Source organism: Paramisgurnus dabryanus, chromosome 1 (genome assembly GCF_030506205.2).
Source record: "Paramisgurnus dabryanus chromosome 1, PD_genome_1.1, whole genome shotgun sequence".
NCBI lineage: Eukaryota > Metazoa > Chordata > Actinopteri > Cypriniformes > Cobitidae > Paramisgurnus > Paramisgurnus dabryanus.
The window spans coordinates 46187035-46206467 of record NC_133337.1 but is presented as its reverse complement, the minus strand read 5'-3'; the positions used below and the strand labels follow the sequence as shown (position 1 = coordinate 46206467).

The window sequence follows — 19433 nt, the reverse complement described above, 5'->3', positions numbered from 1 at the left end:
GGAATGGTAGAAGCTGAGAGTGAGGCGATCCACTTGTTAAGTCCTGACATAAGGAATAGCCTAATGTTTTAATGAAGGACATTATTTAAACAGGATATTATTTATGAGCATTATTTATTCGTATCATCACACATTTAAGTGGAACTTTTTTAAACTCAGTGTATCTCCAGGCTCACGGAATAACAGACAGCAATTAATAATTCATAAAAAAATCTATGTCCATGGGTCTGGTCATCTCTGATTTATTATGGAGAAAAAAATTATGATCTTGGGTTTTTGGTAGTTTTACATTATGATACAAATGTATATTAGCCTTTTTGGTAAACTTTACTTAAAAAGGGTGTTCATAAGACTGGCATGACACCTTCATAATCACACGTGCCATGAAAATGAAGGAGATTTTATGCACATTTATGACTACTGTCATTAAGTGTCATTGTTCAATTCTGTCATTTTTAATGCCTCTTGAATGACATTGTTTGAGATGTCTCTGTTATGGCAACTTGACATAAACCAATACATCATAACTTGTTATAAATCGGTCATAAGCAAGACATAGTAGAATAATTATCAAACTTAAGAAACTAGTTAACATAACATTAAACTGTCATTTAAATGTCATTAAGTGTTAATACTGTCAAATAATTATAACAAATAATACCTAATAATACTTTAACAAAATGCAACAGACACTTCAAAAGATTATACTTAACTCTATGTACACTCAAAAAAATTGTTTGTTCAATCAACATAATTAAATTAAGGAAAACAAATAATCTTTTGTTGCACCAACTTAATAAATATATTTATAATGGTCATAAAAATATCTTGTTCAATAAACTAAATTCAGTTAAGGAAAACTTTTCCACGCAATTATTTCTGGTCTGTTCAACAAAAGAAAAACAAGTTAAATTCAAGCAAAAAAGTCTAGTTAAACCAATTGTCAGTTTCTATTTAATTCTAATTAGCATAAGCACACGTTAGCATGCTAATGACACATTGGATGAACATGTGAAAAGAGACTGATCTTCAAACAGTCATTAACACAGTTAGTGCTTTTTAAAATAAATACGCATGTCACATCCACAACTTAACAACAAGCGCCACTCTTCTGTACGATGGTAACCAAACAATTCGCAAAAATATAACACAAAATCTTCTAAATCAATAAGATAAACCAACATTAAACACTATAAAGTGTTTCTCTTTACCTAAAAATTCATAAAATAACACTTAATTTAAAAAATTACTCTCCAAAGGCAGTTGCATGCAGAACATGCTGGGAAATACAGATTCACGGCCCAGTAAGTAATAGCAACAAAAATCATTAATGTGGTCCCAATATAAAATTATTGAGTTCATGTAATTTTTTTTAAATTTAAGCAGATTGAACATTATAAAATAGGTTGAGACAAAAAAAAAATTGTGTTGTATTAACTTGTTTCATTTAAGTTAGACAAGGTGCAAAAATATTTTTTTTGAGTGATGTGCACAATACATCAAATAACTGAAAACTAACAGAGCTTATGTAATTGAATGTAATTAACTGTTTTCCAGCGATATATGGACCCACTGCATGGCTTAACCAATAATTGTACTGATTTAATTTTATTTTAGGTGAATCAGTCTCCAAATGCAATGAAATGTAATTTTATCAATTTTAATTATTATTATTATTATTGAATGATTGATTTTATTTGTTAAACACATGGAGGAAACTTTATGAACTGAAGAATCTTCATGACACTGTTATAAAACTATTTGACAGAGTATTCACACTTAATGACATTTTTGTGACAAATTCAATTACTGTATTACTGTAAAAAGTGGTCAGTTATGTTGTCTTGGTAATGTCAAGTTGTCATCTAAAACAAAATGACAATAATAGTTGTCATTAATGTGCATAAAATTTAATTCATGTTCGTACTCATGTCATAATTATGAAGGTGTCATGTCAGTCTTATGAACACCCCTTTGTTATTTCCCTATATGGGATTTGTGAGAGGTTGAACGGAGGGATGCTGCAAAACTATCACGGAACAAAGGTGAGGGATGACATTTTCACATGACTCTTGATAGTTAAACTTTACTTTTTAGCATATACAGTATTATTATTACTAACACAAATACAAATGTACAGCTTAGATTAAAGGGTTAAATGTGCACAAAAAATTTACTAAATTTTTTAAGTGGTTGCAATCAATTTATTTAAGCTACATTTTAAAAAAATAATAATAAATAAACTTTTTTTTAACGTAGCTTAAATAAATTGATTGCAACAACTTGCAAAAAAAGTAAATTGAATGAATAATTTTTTTCATTGTGTATTCAGAAAGTGCGTGTGCCTGTACAGTATGTAAATATAAATAAAAAAGTAAGTGTAAACATTTGATAGTTTGCTTGCATGGTCTCAGTAGTCTGTTTTAGATAAAAGAAAAATTAAATACTTTATCTATTTTTTTTAAATACACTGAAAAAAAATCATTCATTCAATGTAATCAATTTTTTAAGGTAAGTGGTTGCGATCAATTTATTTAAGCTACATTTAAACAAAAGTTTTTTGTTTTGTGTTGTATTCCTAATTTTTTTTTGTTTAAATGTAGCTTAATTAAATTGATTGCAACCACTTACCTTAAAAAATTGAGTAAATTGAATTAATCAGTAGTTTTTTTTTTTTTTCAGTGTAAAGATGATAAACCATGCTATAGAAGAACAATTTATGGCTGTATATTTCCTTTCTGTTTTACAAAAGGTTCTTTAAGGTGGAAAGGTACCATTTAAAGATTTGGGGAACTAAAATGGTTCTTTCTATAGCACTTATTTTTAAGTGTGTACATGCAAAATTCTGTGGACACTCAAATAAAGTATCAATGTGAAGGTTTCCTGTGTGTTTATTTATCCTGCAGAACATGATATAATACAATTATATCACCATGTACTATTTAGATCTACAATAATATATAAGAAATTAAAAAGGGAACCCTGTTAAACAAGAGAAAACTGTTAAACTGATTTGTTTTATTTTTCTCACTAAGGTTGTGACACATTGCAGAAACAGACCTACAATCACTCTCGCATATTATACCACCAAACTCTCCAGCTATACCCAGGAAGAATCAATGACTCTCTGCCTCTGTAAATAAAACACATACGACACGCCAAACCAGCCTTTGTGCCACATTACACAATACATTTCTTTGGCAGAAAACACGTTCATCCTCCTGAGTATCCAGTTGATCTTTCAGTAGTTTAAAATGGTTTAATCCAATACAAAAATAGTACGGACTGTTGTCTAGTTTAATCTAAGCTAGACGATTACATATAATAAAGCCTTAACAGGCCAACAAACATGAAACATATTCAAGAGTAGTTGATGATTTTTCTGCTCGGGTTCAGATCTGTGCAGGTAGCTTTGAGTTCATCTGTACTGTACACGGTTCTCTGCTACATCTGTGAGCACGTTCTCCTCCACCGTTCCCGAGTCTGCTAAGATGTGGCAATGTTGTTTCTGTCCCAAAGTTAAAATCCAATTCGTTCAGAAGTTGTTCCAACAGGTTGATTAAGCATTGCAGTGTAATAAAGAACACAAATCATTAAAGAAAATATAAAACATGTTCATAAATAACACTCTTTAAACAAAACGTGTTTAACACCCTGATCAGAACACAAGTTTGTTCCAACTCTCAACAGACAGCAGTCATGTACAGCATCATTTGGATAAGTACATCATCATAAATACACATCAAACCATGAACTGCCCCATAATAATGCAAGTACTGTAAATATCATTTATGTGTTGTTTGGTAGTTTCTCATACTGTACTTTAACAGTTCAATGTAACACTGTAAAAAGTGAAAGGTGCTTTCCTTAAAAAACTTACTTCGATTGGTAACATTTAAAAAAATTAGTTTTATAGATATAACTGAAAAATTTAAAGGAATTGTTTACCCAAAAATGAAAATTATGCTATCATTTACTCACTTTCATGTCGTTTAAATTTCTTTGTTATGATGAACATGAAGGAAGATATTTTGAGGAACGTTTGTAAACAAACTATTCATGAGCCCTATTCACTTCCATAGTATTCGTTTTTCAGCCATGTCTCACGAAATTACGTACCTATAGTCACGTAATTTTTTATTATTTTTTCGTGATACTGTCAAGAATTTCCGCGTTTTTTCATGATCGTATCACAAATTTCTGTTTGTGTGTCATTGTCACAAATTGGTTACCCAACTGTTTTTCCTATTTCTTACCATTGTTGCTTCGGTTTAGGGTTAGATTTACATAAAATTACATCCTTACCCAAATCCAACTCTAACCCTAGCGCCAAGCGACAATGGTTTACAATGTAGAAAATATAAAAAATAAATCAGAAACAATTATATAAACCCATACTTAAAGTGACATCCTAATGCAAATACCAAATCTAACCATAAACCGAAGTGAAAATGGTTTGAAAATAGGAAAAAGCAGTTGTGTAACCAATACGCGACAATGACACAAACAAAAATTTGTGATACGATCACGAAAAAACAGAAATTCGTGACAGTATCACGAAAAAGAATCAAAAAATTACGTGACTATAGGTACATAATTTCGTGAGGCTGGGTAGCTTTTTTCAACTATGGAAGTCAATGGGGCTCATGATCGGTTTGGTTACAACCATTCCTTAAAATATCTTTCTTCGTGTTCATCTGAAAAAAGAAATGTAAACAGGTTTGTAACAACATGAGAGGGAGTAAGTGATGACAGAATTTTCATTTTGAGGTAAATTTTTCCTTTAAGGTGAAAAAACTTTACTAAATACTTTAGTTGGTAACACATTTTAATATTTGAACATTTTCAACTATATTTTTTAAAATATAAATTAAATAAAAATGTAGGCGTTACTAACTAAAGTCATTTTAAAGTTGATCCAGCTTTTACTTTAAATGTGAAATCAACATATATTTTTATGTTACTTTAACTTAAATTAAGTTCAACAATTTCAAAATGTTTTTATAAGTTATGTCAACTTATCACAGCTAAAAACTTTAAATTGTACGTTCAACTGATTTGAAAAACCAAGTTGTTTTAATTTTTTTTATGTTGTAGCTTTTTATATAAATGTCCTGAAGCTATTAATATAAAGTTAATAGCTATTTTTATTCAGTGGTGTTTGCTGCTGATATTTAAAGTTGTAATTTTTTAACCAATTGAGTGGGACATGATTTGGCTCCAAACAAGGGAATAACAAAATATCAAAACCATTTGCCATAAATGAAAATTGACTTAAAGCCATGTATAATAATGACAAATAAATACTGACAAGTTTTTAAATCTTCTTTAAAAAGAAATGAATTTGAAATCTACAAGAACTCATAAACTGGTTTAAGATTGCCACATCACCATAACACTATGCTACTCTAGTAAGGTGACAAACACAAGGCAGCCATGTGTCAAACTTTTTTTAAGTCATATAAACACTGTTAAATAGCATTTTAAAACCCTTCATTCTTCTAAACCGACACTACCGGCATTGCTACTTCACAGTTTTGTTGCAGTTTGCTCATCTTTTGATCTTCTTGCTGACTACAGTATTGTAGGTTGTGTGTTGTAAACAGTCACAGTTCATTTCCAGTAGCTCCATATTAAACCAATCAGATCCATCCAAAAATTATTCATTTGTGTTTTTCGTCTTTGTTCGGGTGTGTATTCCTAAGCCCTATAAAACGGGCTACTGTACAGAGTTTGTTGATAATAAGAGGCACAGTCATTGAGATCCAAGTTTTCTGAGGAGATCCAACCTTTCAAACACACAAAATAAAAATAAATGAGGGGTCTGTGGGTGCAGCTCACGGTTGGCAGTATAGTGATAATTTACTCCTTTTCCCCATCTTCACTGCTCCCTTGAAAAGACAAAGCGTAACATTAAGTTACAAATGAGTCACTTGAGAATAAAGTTACAATTTACTATAAAATAAACTTGTACTGCATATTGCTTGGATAAAGTCAAATCAACATTTCTTACCTCCTGCAGAATCCATATCTGAATCGGAGACATGTGTTATAGAGAAACGTGATACACTGGATGGAGAGACGGTGAAACGAGAGACCCGAGCCACAGGTTTAGTGCTACAGGTTGGTAAGCTCGGCTTTGTGGTTGTATCTGGAGGAGACCCCTTGGTAGATGTGGGAAGGGGTAACAAGGAGAAATCATCTTCCCATTCCAACCCTGCACCTGAGATCAAAGTAGAATAATGGCTGTATAATACAGAAGTTGAACTGTTAAGCTTAAAAAGGAAAGGAACAAGACTCTTACTCTCTTCTGAAATATTTCCGTCAGAAGAATCGTCTGAAACATTGACTTTGTCCTGCTGGTTTGGCACTTTGCTCTTAGTACTCTGTTTGCTCGACTCTCCATCAAGAGGAAAGCTGTGATCTGCCAGCTCCTTGGTAGGACTTTCCTTAAAATGTTTAAAAAAATATTAGATTAAACTTTAAAAGTGTATTTAAATAGAATCCTTATTATTTACCATTCATTTTACCTGGTCAAACAGATAAACGGTGACATCATCAAAGAAGGACACCACCTTCTTTCTGGTCTCCATTTCATCGCACAGTGTATCGCTTTGCAAAGTCGGCATCTTCAGTAGGCTTCGAAGTTTGTGTGCATCACTGCAGTCACTCACAATAATAGGTACAGGCAAGATCTCATCCTCACTTTCTTCACTTTGCTCCTGGATGCTGTATGTACGCAGTTCCTCATCCGATTCATCGCTGTCCTCAGAGTCGCCATCTTCCTCATCTGCCTCCTCTCCATCTGTAGGAGACCTCCGTCCTTCTAGCGGAGGGGGAGGAGAACAAGTACGAGTCAAGCTTCTTTTATGTCCACCCCCTTCAGAAGTGTCTATTTTGGATTCCAGTTGCTCAAGTGTAGGGGAATCAGATAAACTGTCATTTTCTGCTTCGGAAATCACCATTTCCTTCTCGGTTTCCTTCTGAAAGGTCACTGGTTGTTCTTGGGACATAATGTTACAGCTCAATTCATCAACTATGACCTTCTCTTCCGAAATAAGGACTTCTGGAATGGACTCGTTGGGGTTTGCAACATCATCTTCGGAGCTTAGCAGGTCAAGAGGACTTTCCTCACTCCTAACTTGTTCCTCTTCCTTTGCATTGGCCTCAGAGAAATCATTGGAATTAGTTATTTGGGTTTCAGGTGGTTCAAGTTCAGCAGAATGATCTGATTCTATGCCAAGATCTTCAACATCAACACATTTTATGATAGAAACTACATCCTCAGAAGTTGGGAGAGGCACACTACAGATGGCAGGGTCACAAGCAGGAACACTTTCATTTGCTTTTGGCAGATCTGTGAAGGTTACGTCTTCCGTCTGTTTAAGCGTTTCTTCATTCTCTATTGGCAAACGATTTTCATCTAAATCCATCTCCAGTTGAGAAATTAGCTCCTGTTTATTCATAATCTCATCTTTCTGATCCTCAATTTCATTCATGTCCTCTTCGCTTTCTTTATCTTTGCCTGCATCATAATCTGAGAAGTAGGCAGAATCTCTGTATGGGGTTTTTTCACTCAGTGCATTCAGCTCCCCATCACTGCTCTCAGATGTTGTTAAGGCAATTACGATATCAGCATCTTCCACAAGCTGCTCAGCTTGTGCACTTTCAATCTCTAGTTCTTTGCTGACAAATGTAGTCCCAGATGTTACCTTCCCCAAGGGTTGGATTAAGGCTTTGGAATCTTGTAGTTCATGTGGTTCCTTTAAGACAAATTCTGGAGATTCATTGTTTTCTGTGTCATATCCACTGTCCACAGTCTTGGGAGAGCTTGATGGATGGATCAAGGCAGGACTGAGTGTCTCACTGGAACATACTGTAGATGGTATGTTAATGGAGTCTATTGAGTCTGGGGTGCCAACCTGCGTTTGTAAAGACTTGAATGTTGGATTGGTGTACTCAGCAGTTTCTCCTTCTACTGTGAAGTCACCAAAAATCCCTGAGGTTACATCAGTGATGTCATCATCGCTACTGTCATAAATCTCCACCAGACTGATACTAGAGTGTCCACGATCCACACCACTGTCCACTGTCTTACTCAATTCTGATTCTGGTTCTGTACCGACTAATTCGGTTGGGGCTTTCTCCAACTGTGATGTGATTGTAATGGGTTCAGTTTTAGGGTCTGTTGGAATTGTATCTTGATGCAATGCTTTTTCTTGTTTGCCGATTGTGTCCCCTACTGCAAAATCCACATAATGTTCTGAGATGTCAAATTGTTTTAAACCATCCCTTGATGATTCGATTTTGGAGACTATATGTCCAGCAGATAAAGGTGCTTGTCCTAGATGTTGGTCTTTTTGGGGAAACCCAATGCTTTTTCCTGGAACACAGTCAATCATGAAGCAATTTCTTACATGTGCCCCTGTTAGAGGGTCCACAAAATGTGAACTACTCAAAGCCTGACAACATGGTACGGGATATACTTCAGCCTCTCTGGGTTCATGGCACATATGTAAATAAGAGTTGCACTCGGGTGAAGGGTTTGACGCAACATGTCTTCCATGAACTAAACAAGCGTTACTCTTTACGGGTGCCTCCAAGTAGTCGACTGGTTTGGTCATGTGGTATGGCAGGCTCTGCTCTTCTGGCCAAGCATCTTCAACATCTGTCATTGGCATAGTGTAGGGGAAATCTGCATAAGAATCCTGTGGACAAGAAGACTGCCTATGACAAAACCCCCTTGTGTTATTAGCCGGTTTGCTGGCGGACCAGCTCCTACCTCGCCTCTCAACAAATATATCCTCTTCTTCTGAGTCAGTGTCGTCTCGCCCTACAAATATAGCTCCGCCTGTCGCTATGTCAATACACACAGAGTGGTTACCTGGCATAGTCTTCCTCAAAGAACCCATCATATCATAGTATCCTCCTGTAACATTTTCTCCTATGATTGCACCTTGGATGTTCTCAAGGTAAGGATCAGCATAGTCATGTGGAGGACTGCTGACTGATGGAGAGACCCCTAAAGGGTCCTCCAGTTCCCCAAGAGCCTGTCTTAGGCTTCGAGACCCCCAGCTTTCTTGCGGAGTATCTATTGAGCCTCTGATCAGGTAGTGGTCCATTCTCTTAGGCGGAGATGGTTCATAATAGTAACCACCATCTCTGTCTTTGTATGAAACATAGTGACCAGACTCCCATGGCCTGATAGGGCTACCATGGCTTAAAAGTGGCTCCATAGTTAAAGATGTAGCAGGACTGTTGTCTGAATCATAGGCACTGCATTTGTGGACCTCTGCCGCCCAATAGATATCTGGCTTAGTTTCAGCTGGACAGCTGATGATACAGTCCCCAGAGTCTCCACTACCTGTTAAAAAGCTTCCATTGCTACCTTCAAATTCTGGACTGTAAGCACACATGGTGAAGTTCATATCAATATTGCTTTGTACGGGTTCTTCAATGCGAATGTAATACTCATTGCTCATCGATGGACTATGAGCACTTAGGACTGGTACCACAACTGGGGTTTGCAGTTGCTTGGGTTCATAGTATGAAGGGGAAACTCCTAGGGCAAGTCCTTCAACGGCACAGCCCCCAACCATTCCACCTGGAGGGTAGAAGACCTCCTGACAGTGAGGATTACCCAAAGTGCCGGTGGTGGAAGAGGAAAGGTAGTGCTGTTCAGCTCTAGCCTGTTCCCACTTGTACTCAAAGTTGAGTCCATGGCTGGTTTCAGTAACTGTTAGGATGTCATCTCCAGATTCAGAGTGGTAACCATCTCCAGCGGGAAACTGCTCCAGGAGGGGGAATGACGAAGAAGTGGATGAGATGGGCATGTCAATTGCAAGTGCCCCTGCTCCATGTAGATTAGCATGGCTCGTGTTTGGTCTCATAGAGTTCCAGCGTCTCTCGAAGTCCTCCTCTGCCTCGCTGGCACCTTTAGCACACAGGTAGCTAAGTAGCAAATGAACTTCTTCTGCAGTGGGCCTTTGGTCAGGCTGAAGCCAACAGAACTGCATTACTTCATACCTGAAGAAAATTAAAGTAGCCTTAGGGAGTATCACCAATAAGATAGGTTGAAATTGAAATGCTCTAGTGAAGTGAAAGTCAAGGCTCTAACCCAAGGTAATGGAATAAGTAAGAAGAGCGATATTAAGTTTATTAGACACCCACCAGCGATCAGCAAGAGGGTACTTGAGGAGAGGCTTTGGCAGCTTTAATTGCTGGTCCTTCACAGCATAGGTAAGAACCTGTCTGTCGGAATAATGGCGATATGGCTGATTGCTCAACTCAAACAGCTCCCAGATGGTTACGCCAAGTGACCTTGTATACAGAGAGAAACAAGTTATTTTTGAAGTTGTAAACTAAAAGTAAACAGAGATAAAACAAAGATTATTTACACCAATGAGTGGAAACACTTATATTCTGCTCTTTAAGAAGAATCTATTATTAGAAGTATGCTACTGTCAGGGGTTGAATTGGGATTTGTTTTGTGGGGGGCTCTGGGCGGGTTTCAAGGGGTAACAGGTTTAATATTGATGACAGCAAAGCCACTGGTGTGTTTTAGTGACATGCTGGAACTCTGAAAGAAGTTTTAGCTTTGAAGGTGTGCCAGAGGTTGACACAAAATATTTTAAAGAACTTGAATGTTGCAAAGTCTGACACCCTATAGCCAATGCATTTGTTGATCAAACTTTTAGAAAAGGCAGTTTTAAGAATCATACAACCTCCTTGACAAATTATAGGCATAAAAAACTCAACTAACAAGAAAAGGTACATCATATTAGCAACATGTCTTATAAATTGCCATAGAGATTCCCTATGCCAGGGCTAGTCAACTGGTGGCCCGCGGGCCAAATGCGGCCCTCCAATCATCTTTATTTGGCCCGCCGGTCATCTATGTCTGATTTAAATTCATGATAAATGACAGCCAATAAACTGAAAGGAGAGTCGAAAAGGGGCTGCGTGGGGCGCCAACCATCTGTGCTTTGGATGCATTAAATAAAATAAACTTGTTCAACTACACCGCGCTACACTGTTTGCATGGGACATGCTGACCGGATGTGATGTATTTTAGTGTATTCCAGTCAAAACAATTGCGTGCAAGGTGAAAATTATTGATTCTTTTTTGTTTAACTTTATCAGTAACACTTGAATCCTTAAAAAACGATTGATTATTGAAGTAAATGATTAAGTATATATATATATATATATATATATATTCGTAGATTGAAGACCCTTGCGCTGGAATGAGCGTGAAGCCTTCTTTTCATAAGAATGAATGAAAACACGTTATTCACTTCTGCATCATTGCACACGCATTAGCACCAGCAGGCACACTGGTGTGGTGCACAGCAAAACCTTCAGCCTATGTGCCGGACGGCCCCGGCCCAATTTAAGAGGTACTGACCAGACATTGCTCTCCCTAGTTTGGTCCACAACCAGCAAGTTACCATGAACCTCATCCACCAGCTCAGGGGCTATCCAACGCAAAGGAATCCATGTTTGGTCTGATGTCAAAAAGTAGTCATCCTAGAGAAACATAAAGAATGTGTGATAGTTAATGCTAGGACAATATGTGTGTCCTCACATTCATTTACAGTTAAAACTAATAATAGCAAAAAGCTTGACTAATAGTATAAGATATAATACCGATTAATAGATACTAGGGCTGTCAATAGATTAAAATATTTAATCTAGATTAATCGCATTATTTCATGAGTTAACTCGCGATTAATCGCAAATTACAAAATCTCACATTTTTATCTGTTCTAAATGTAACACTTTTCAAGTTTTGAATGCTCTAATCGACATGGATTTGGACAAATATATATGCTATATGCAAATGTATGTTTACAACGGCCTGTTTACATTTTCAGCAGAACCATCAGCCATAGTTTTATATAAGATTTTCCCTTAAGAAGACCTTGTTCTTTCTCCATTTCTATTTGCTGCTGCATCATTTGTGACCTGTGCTGGCAAATTGAGTTGGGATGAGCAAGTTTTCAAAAATTTGTTATTTATATTTTAACATAAAAAATCTTCAAAACAATGCATGATTTGCAGGAATCTGACAAAACATGACAGAACTACACCTGTTTACGCAAAGCAAAAACAATATCAATATTTGTTAAATATATGTTTTTCTTTTATTGTTTAATTTTGACATTGAGACAGACCGCTTTAAGACACTGTATGCTAATGCAAGGGTTTAATATAATGTTACACAACAGATACTTTTCCTCAACAGTTAACCAAACATTCACTTCAGATATAACAGATTATAGGTCCTACCTGCGTGAATTCTTGTCAGAACAGATATTTTTAAAACTGTAATTTTGTGTAGATGTCTATATATGTCGGGGCCGCGCACTCGTGCTTCAGACGTCAGAATCAGGAAGATCGCTTTTGAGTCTTGTCAGTATTAATAACTCTTTTAACATCAATCAGGTCCCGAACTTTATCTCTTTTAATCATTTTTTTAACATCAAGCAAGTCCTGCAGTCTATTTTCTATAATATCTGCATGCTTTAAAAACGAAACCAAATACGAGCTAGTGAATAAAGACGCATCTTTGCTTTAGATTATGGATTTGGGATGGTACACCTCTCAGGAAACGTACAGATAATGATCATTTTAGATATTTAATGACCATTTAGAGCATTGTTTTCACTAGAAGAGGGCTTAATGTTCTTATTTTTATGAAAACCTTAGACTCATCTTGACAGCGCGGGTCACTTGCTGCGTCTCAATTCATCCAGCTGTGGTCTAGACCAAGGGTCAAACTGAAATTGTTTGTTGCGTTAATCGCGCGTAATAAAATTAGTGGCGTTAAAAATAATTTGCGTTATTTTAATTTTGAAAGCCCTAATAGATACGCTATTGTTTTTAAAGTTAGAAAAAAATACATACTTTGTACTTGCTGTGTGACAGTCCGTAGTCTCCGATCTTGACACTTATGTCCGATGTTAGTAGGCAATTTCTTAAAGCCAAATCACTGCAGAAAATCAAAGCACCATTAATAAAAATTTGCTAAGCACATTCTGGAAATGGGGCATGTCTGCATGAAATCATATAAATGTACAATTGCTAGCTCAAACACAAACATTTAACTTAGAAAACGGCTTAAACCTAAAGTTGGATACAATATAAGTGTAAAGCAAATTTTTGATAAATAGACACGATGAATATTATTGCACTAAAAACACTTCAACACAACCTCTCATGTGGGTGCTTTCAGGAAGATATACTTTGAAGTACCTTGGCAAAGCGATGTTAAAGATGCTTGAAGCTGTGTGGTAACCACCGGCAACAAAATCACTGATGCTGGAGTGGAGTATGCACACTCAGGCAGCATCAGGATATTGTTACAGGAAGAAACCATGAGAAAAAGTACTGTAGTTTAAATTGTGATATATTTACTAATGTTAATGTTTTCATGTAAGACTATGCAGATGCTGGTAATACTAGTACACTAGTACACAGGTTAATGGGGTTGTTTATAGAAATGTAGAGTATAAACATAAGTGGTTGTAACACCTGTGGATGAAGTTGTTTTTGTGAAGGTGCAGTAGGCCTGAGGTGATCTCACATGCCATTCTCTGAAGCAATAAAGGATCAGGGCTCACTGAATCTGCTGCCCTGCAGCTGCGCAGGTAACCTTTAACATCACCCTGTTGCCACGGAGACCAAAAACAATGAAACAAGGGATATGTTTTAATATTAATCAGCATCCACTGATCTTGACATCTTGATTTTTCTCTGCTGGCCACCAGAGGGCAAAACATAACAAAGCATTTGCAAAGGAAAAAAACATCAGGGTGTTCTGGGAAGTCCATTACAAGCCAAAGTCAAAAGATACCGCCACTGTAAGTCTATATTAGCATCAAACAGCAACAACTGCAAGTACCGCTAACAGTAATTTACTATGATATTATGGTTAAAAGCTTAACTCCAGAAAATACACAAAGACACAGTATTATTGGACTAACCAGAGGGCAGAACTCCATGACCATTAAATAAGGTGTGACATCTGTACATTGGGCGAGGCATTGCACTAGAGCCGGGTGCTGCAGAGACCTGGAGAGAAAAAGTTTCAGTTCTCATCATGACTTCAATCCATTCCCATTAACATTCACATTATAGTTAAAACAGCGGCATCGGATTCAATAAAAAGACATTTTAATCAGTTCCCCATCAATCACCCAAACAGATCATCCCACCCCAAGCTCATGCCATTGGTTAAGTCAAGCAAACAAACAGAGCATTTTCTAAGGTCAAAACAGAGCCACATTTTTATGGCCGCACAATATATCACAATTATTGTATGCATATTTCAAAAGTTTACAACGATTTTAATACATTTGATACTGACAATAAAGCTATGAAAAGATATCTCGTGGCAATTCAATTGTATTTTACGAGGTGGCTAACTGAAAATAATTTGTATGACCACATATGTGATTTTTTTTTATGATTTGCTTTAGCCCCTGTGATGTTGTGGTTAGGGGTGGGGTTTCTTTATTGTTGTTTTTTAAAGAACCCCAGTGTTGGGGAAAGTAACTTTTGAAAGTAATGCATTACACAGTCCTTCCGGAGTTTTTTTGTGATTGTTGCGGGCAAAAATCCTTGATCTTGCTGCATGTTTTCTTAAAAAATGCAATGGAATATGTAAAAATTGCGGAAACTATCAAAAACTGCTGGAACTTGCAAAAACTGTTTTCAGCATTTTCAGCTTTTCAATGATGTTTCACGTCAAATAATCATGTCACTTCATAACATTCCCATGGCACCCGGGGACATGGCTGCGCTTGTATGAAGTAAATGCAACATTTTTCAACTTTCTGCTAAGATATATGTGATTTTTTCTACGAAAATGCGGGGATTATGAAATCATGCAAGCCCTGCATATTTTGTGCATGGAAATCTGCAATTTATTTTGTGAAAGTGCGATGTATTTGAAAAAATGCGTCCCCTGCATAAAAATGCGGACTTTGGTTGATTATGCGTTAAATCATGCGATCGCATAATCACGATTTTCTGAAGGGACTGATTACATTATTAGGTTACTCCCCAATAAAGTAACTAATTGCGTTACTTAGTTACTTCTAATGGAAAGTAATGCTTACGTTACTTTTTTAAGATACTTTTGCGTTACTTTTTCTTACATGGCTGAGGCTTGATCTCTTTCAGGCTTTGCAGGTGTTTTTTTATTACAGAGAAGTTGTGCATTTAGAAACTGCATATTTCCGTCGCAAAAATGTCAAGCTCTGGCCTGTCATCTCCGTTTCCGACTATAACTGTTTCCCCTCAGCCCAGGGACGGCGCCACGAGGGGGCGTGAGGGGGCGTCGCCCCCTCACTGGCACTATCCCGCCCCCTCAGATCACCATTAATGTTGAATGGGATTTTAATGATAAATTCCCCTATTTAAAAATCACGTTTGCCTTGTGTATTGTCTTCCTAAAGGGAATTTTAAAGTCTAATTATTTAACAAAACAAAAAAACAAGTGTGCATGTATTCTACCGTGACACACGCCCACTCATGTGTAGCCTATAGGCTTGTTCGAATTCATCAGGCGAAGACGTCAAAATGCCGCGAGAGCGAGACGAAACGACACTTAGTATGATTTCTCAAATCGTTCTCGCGGTACTTTGACGTCATGTGGTTGTTGGTTCTTGCAGCCGCGCCTGAAGTTGAACAAGTTTGTGTTGACGGCTTGAGGCACGCCGACAATGAGCCCGCGTTCTGAGTCTCGGAGGGAAATCAAGATGTCGAAGTGGGAAATTATATAAAAATTTACAGACAGGAGTGTGAGAGTGACCTGGGCCTGCCCTGTAGCAATGGATATATGGAAAATAGCATTGGAAGTTCTACAAACCGGACTCCGGATTGTCACACATCAATTAATGCCGTGGCGTGGATGAATTATCGGAGCATTTCAGGTGCAAAGATCCAAATATTCGGCTGTCATTAAGTCAATTCGGGCACCATGAACTTCAGCCAGACTGTACATAGTTTTGAAAAGTTCAGATGTTCATGTTCTTCAGCATCCTTGCAAGTCAACGTACAACCAACAGCCTATTATTGTTCTGCATTTAACGTTAAAGGTAAGCCTGTACGATCTCTCTCTCACACACACCTGTTTATCAGGAGTAAATAGATAAAAAACAGACATTGTTAAATTTATAATTAACGAATTTGAATTAGCCTATCCTACAGCATAGCTGTATATGTAAACGAGTTATTGTCATTTTGCTATTGTGGTTCTGTAGCTGCTTAATCGCTAGCTTGGTGCATTACTTGTGGCAGTTAAAATAACTACGTTATATGATCAAATTGAACCAAAATGTTGATAAAATGTTGCGTTTGGACCGTTTTTGGGCTGGAAACCATCAACTCTGTTTGCCAACACTGCCCCCCACTATTACGTAAAATTTATTTCTACCTCTGGGTCTGAACTTCTAATGAGTAGTGTTGTGCTAATATGTGACGTTAGGTATGCGTTTTTTTGTTGTTGTTGTATTGTTCAGAGCTCTGTACGTTGCTCACTATAGCTGTAGTTTTTGTGGTTGTATTACAGAGATGTTTGTTTATAACACTTTAAAACTTAATGTACCAAACCTATGTATTTTCTAGCTGGGGGAATTATATGCATTCATGTGATCGCCCCCTCTGGTATTTTAGACGCCCCCTCATCAGCGCTCGGCTGGCGCCGGCACTGCCTCAGCCACAACGCATAGAGTGCCAACACCGAGGTTGTGCATTATTTTCTTATAATTTAAAGGACCAGAGTCAATTATTTTTCTTATACCACGGTTACCACAAACATTGTTCTGGTGCCTATTTTTAAAACATTTGACAGGTTAGATGTGCGATTTACAGAAAAATAATCAACACCCATGGAACATTTCTCAACCAATCAGAATAAAGCAATCAACAGGCCCGTGGAATAAGTTCCGTTTTATTCATTAAATTTTTTTTATCAAATGAATTAAACTGAAAAGTAACTCGCATTACATTTTTTAAAAAGTAACTCAAATATAAATGTGTACATTTATAAAGTAATGCGTTACTTTACTCGTTACTTCAGAAAAGTAATATTATTACGTTATGCAAGTTACTTATAATGCGTTACCCCAAACATTACATTGCGAAAAACAAGGTTATTTTGTGCATTTGGTATAATACAATGTGTTTGCGTGGTTTATGGTTAAAAAAACATTATTTTCCACACACCGTACATTGTTGTTACTCCTGTATGCCCTGCCTCCCTAAAACGTGTTGATTTTGTACAAAGCTCATCGTTTTGAAAAGTGCAGTGTCCTCTGATTGGCCAACTAAACAGTGCATTGTGTTTGGCTTGAATACCTCAGACGTCAGCCAGAAATGTCACGCTTTTTACCATGTATTGAAGTTCAGCTCCCAGTGTAATGCTGACAGGAATTAATATTCTCTTTACTAATATGAGCCGAATCTGATCCAGAAAATGCAGATGACCAAGCTGATCGATCAACTTGTGCGGTAAGAATTACGAAAACATTAAAACTATGTCTGCATAGCTACTCTATATAAAACTCTGACAATTTGTTGAAATCAACTCTGTGAGAGTTTGATTTAACAATGGACTTTGTGCTGTATATTTTTCGTCAATATCATGCATCCCTAGTGTTTATACTTCTGTGGTATCAAACCATAGTTGTGTCAGCATATTATGCAGGGAGAGGATAAAGCATTTTAGGATAAAAACTAATCCCAAATGTGCACGGCACACACTGATGTCCAGATAAAACATTTATCATCCTACATTTTTATTGGTAATTTACAGTACATTTAAAAGAGATACCTGGCAGAGCTTTGAGCCTACAACCTCTTGGATTCAGCTACAGTAAATCTATAACCACTAAGCTACACCATCCCCACATTGTGGCAAAGAGGTGGGATAAAATACTGTATTCATTATTTATTTACTTACCGGTATGGTCGAGCCTCTTCCAGGAAATGCATCTGGTCCTGAACACTGGCGCTGGATTTCAGTTCCTTAACTACAACCTGGGTACTGCTGAGACCAGAGTGGATCTCCCCCAACAATATCTGTTAACGGCAACAGGCCGACACACGCACACATGTACACGATGCACACAAACACGCAAAGGGAAGACAACAGAAACAGAGGGATAAACAGAGGGAAAATGGACAACACACAGAATTATGAACAGGGTGACAGACAGATACAAATAGAAACACAGGAAGGAAATGGGCAAACAGGAAGGATGGCAATGGATTACAGATATTCAACACAAACAAAACCCAAAAATAGTAGTTAAATCAAGTCCAGGATTCATGCAAAAAGAGACGCTCAAAAAGAAACAGACGCACATGAAACAAAACCACATGAGGATTTATTAAACATGCAGCCACGGAGACAGACGTACAGATGGACATACCCATTCAATGGAAAGTTGGGGTAATTGGGGATAGTGTGAGTGTGTGTATGTGTGTTACAAAAAGACAAAGCAGAGAAAAAGAGAAAATGAGAATGAAAAAGAAGCAATTATTAAGTATTATTGTGTATTTAACTCTTTCCCCTTTAGTGTTTTTTAAAAAAAGTTACCAGCCAGCGGCAGCATTTTTTATCATTTTTACAAAAGTTTAATGCCTTTGAAAATTTTCTTCTATAAATATATAAACATACAATAGGGGAGAGCATGGGTGACAGTACCATTATTCAGAAAAACTTAATTTAAAAAGATAATGTTTTACTGTGGTCAGTAACTCCCAAGTGTGGTCTATCAATAGCAGGTGGAATAAAAAAAAATACTAAAACAACTTCTGTATAATTTCACTTTAAACAAAAGATGTAAATTGTTACTTTTGACAGTGACAGCAGGGGTGGGTCAAAAGTAACACAACAAAACAAGATAGATTTTTGTGTTACACTTGGTTTTTATACATGACTATGACCTTGTTAGTATGTAACTGCAAACTTTTTTGTCATTTATCTTTGTAAAAAAATAATGAAATTACATTTTTATTTTAAATTTCAGTTTAATCGAATGTTTCAAAAGCAACCAACAGTACAAACTTAAATTGTTGAGAATAAAACATTTTTCAACAGTTTGAACAATATGAAATTAAATACAATTAAAATAATATAAATTTTCAACATATACAACAGTATTAGCAGCGGGACAAAAGTAACAACACTGTAAAAAATACTTTGCAGCCTTAAATTTTTTTGTTGAATCAACTGGGATTTACAAGTCATTTCAACTATGATTTATCTTGACTAGAGATGAGTTGTTATAACTACAGTTGAGTTTTTACAAATATAGTACAACTATATTTTATAAGTTGTGACAACTCATCTCTGTTGACATGACTTGTAAATCTGAGTTGATTTAACAAAAAATTTTAAGGCAGCAAAGCATTTTTTA

At 36.6% G+C, this 19433-nt stretch overlaps 1 protein-coding gene across 4 annotated transcripts in view; it reads right to left on the bottom strand.

The window, feature by feature from the left end:
- Window positions 1–2873: 2873 nt before the first annotated feature.
- Window positions 2874–19433, bottom strand: part of aatkb (apoptosis-associated tyrosine kinase b) — an 81173-nt gene continuing 64613 nt past the window's right edge. For all 4 annotated transcript variants that reach the window (XM_065262878.2, XM_065262880.2, XM_065262881.2 and 1 more), the window contains 10 exons: window positions 17972–18090; window positions 13989–14076; window positions 13537–13670; window positions 12910–12994; window positions 11408–11529; window positions 10171–10320; window positions 6531–10026; window positions 6305–6449; window positions 6014–6223; window positions 2874–5891 (listed from right to left, as the gene is read on the bottom strand). In XM_065262878.2, the coding sequence (XP_065118950.2) occupies window positions 5863–5891; window positions 6014–6223; window positions 6305–6449; window positions 6531–10026; window positions 10171–10320; window positions 11408–11529; window positions 12910–12994; window positions 13537–13670; window positions 13989–14076; window positions 17972–18090 (4578 nt within the window). In that variant the 3' untranslated portion in view covers window positions 2874–5862. The remainder of the gene's footprint in view (window positions 5892–6013; window positions 6224–6304; window positions 6450–6530; window positions 10027–10170; window positions 10321–11407; window positions 11530–12909; window positions 12995–13536; window positions 13671–13988; window positions 14077–17971; window positions 18091–19433) is intronic.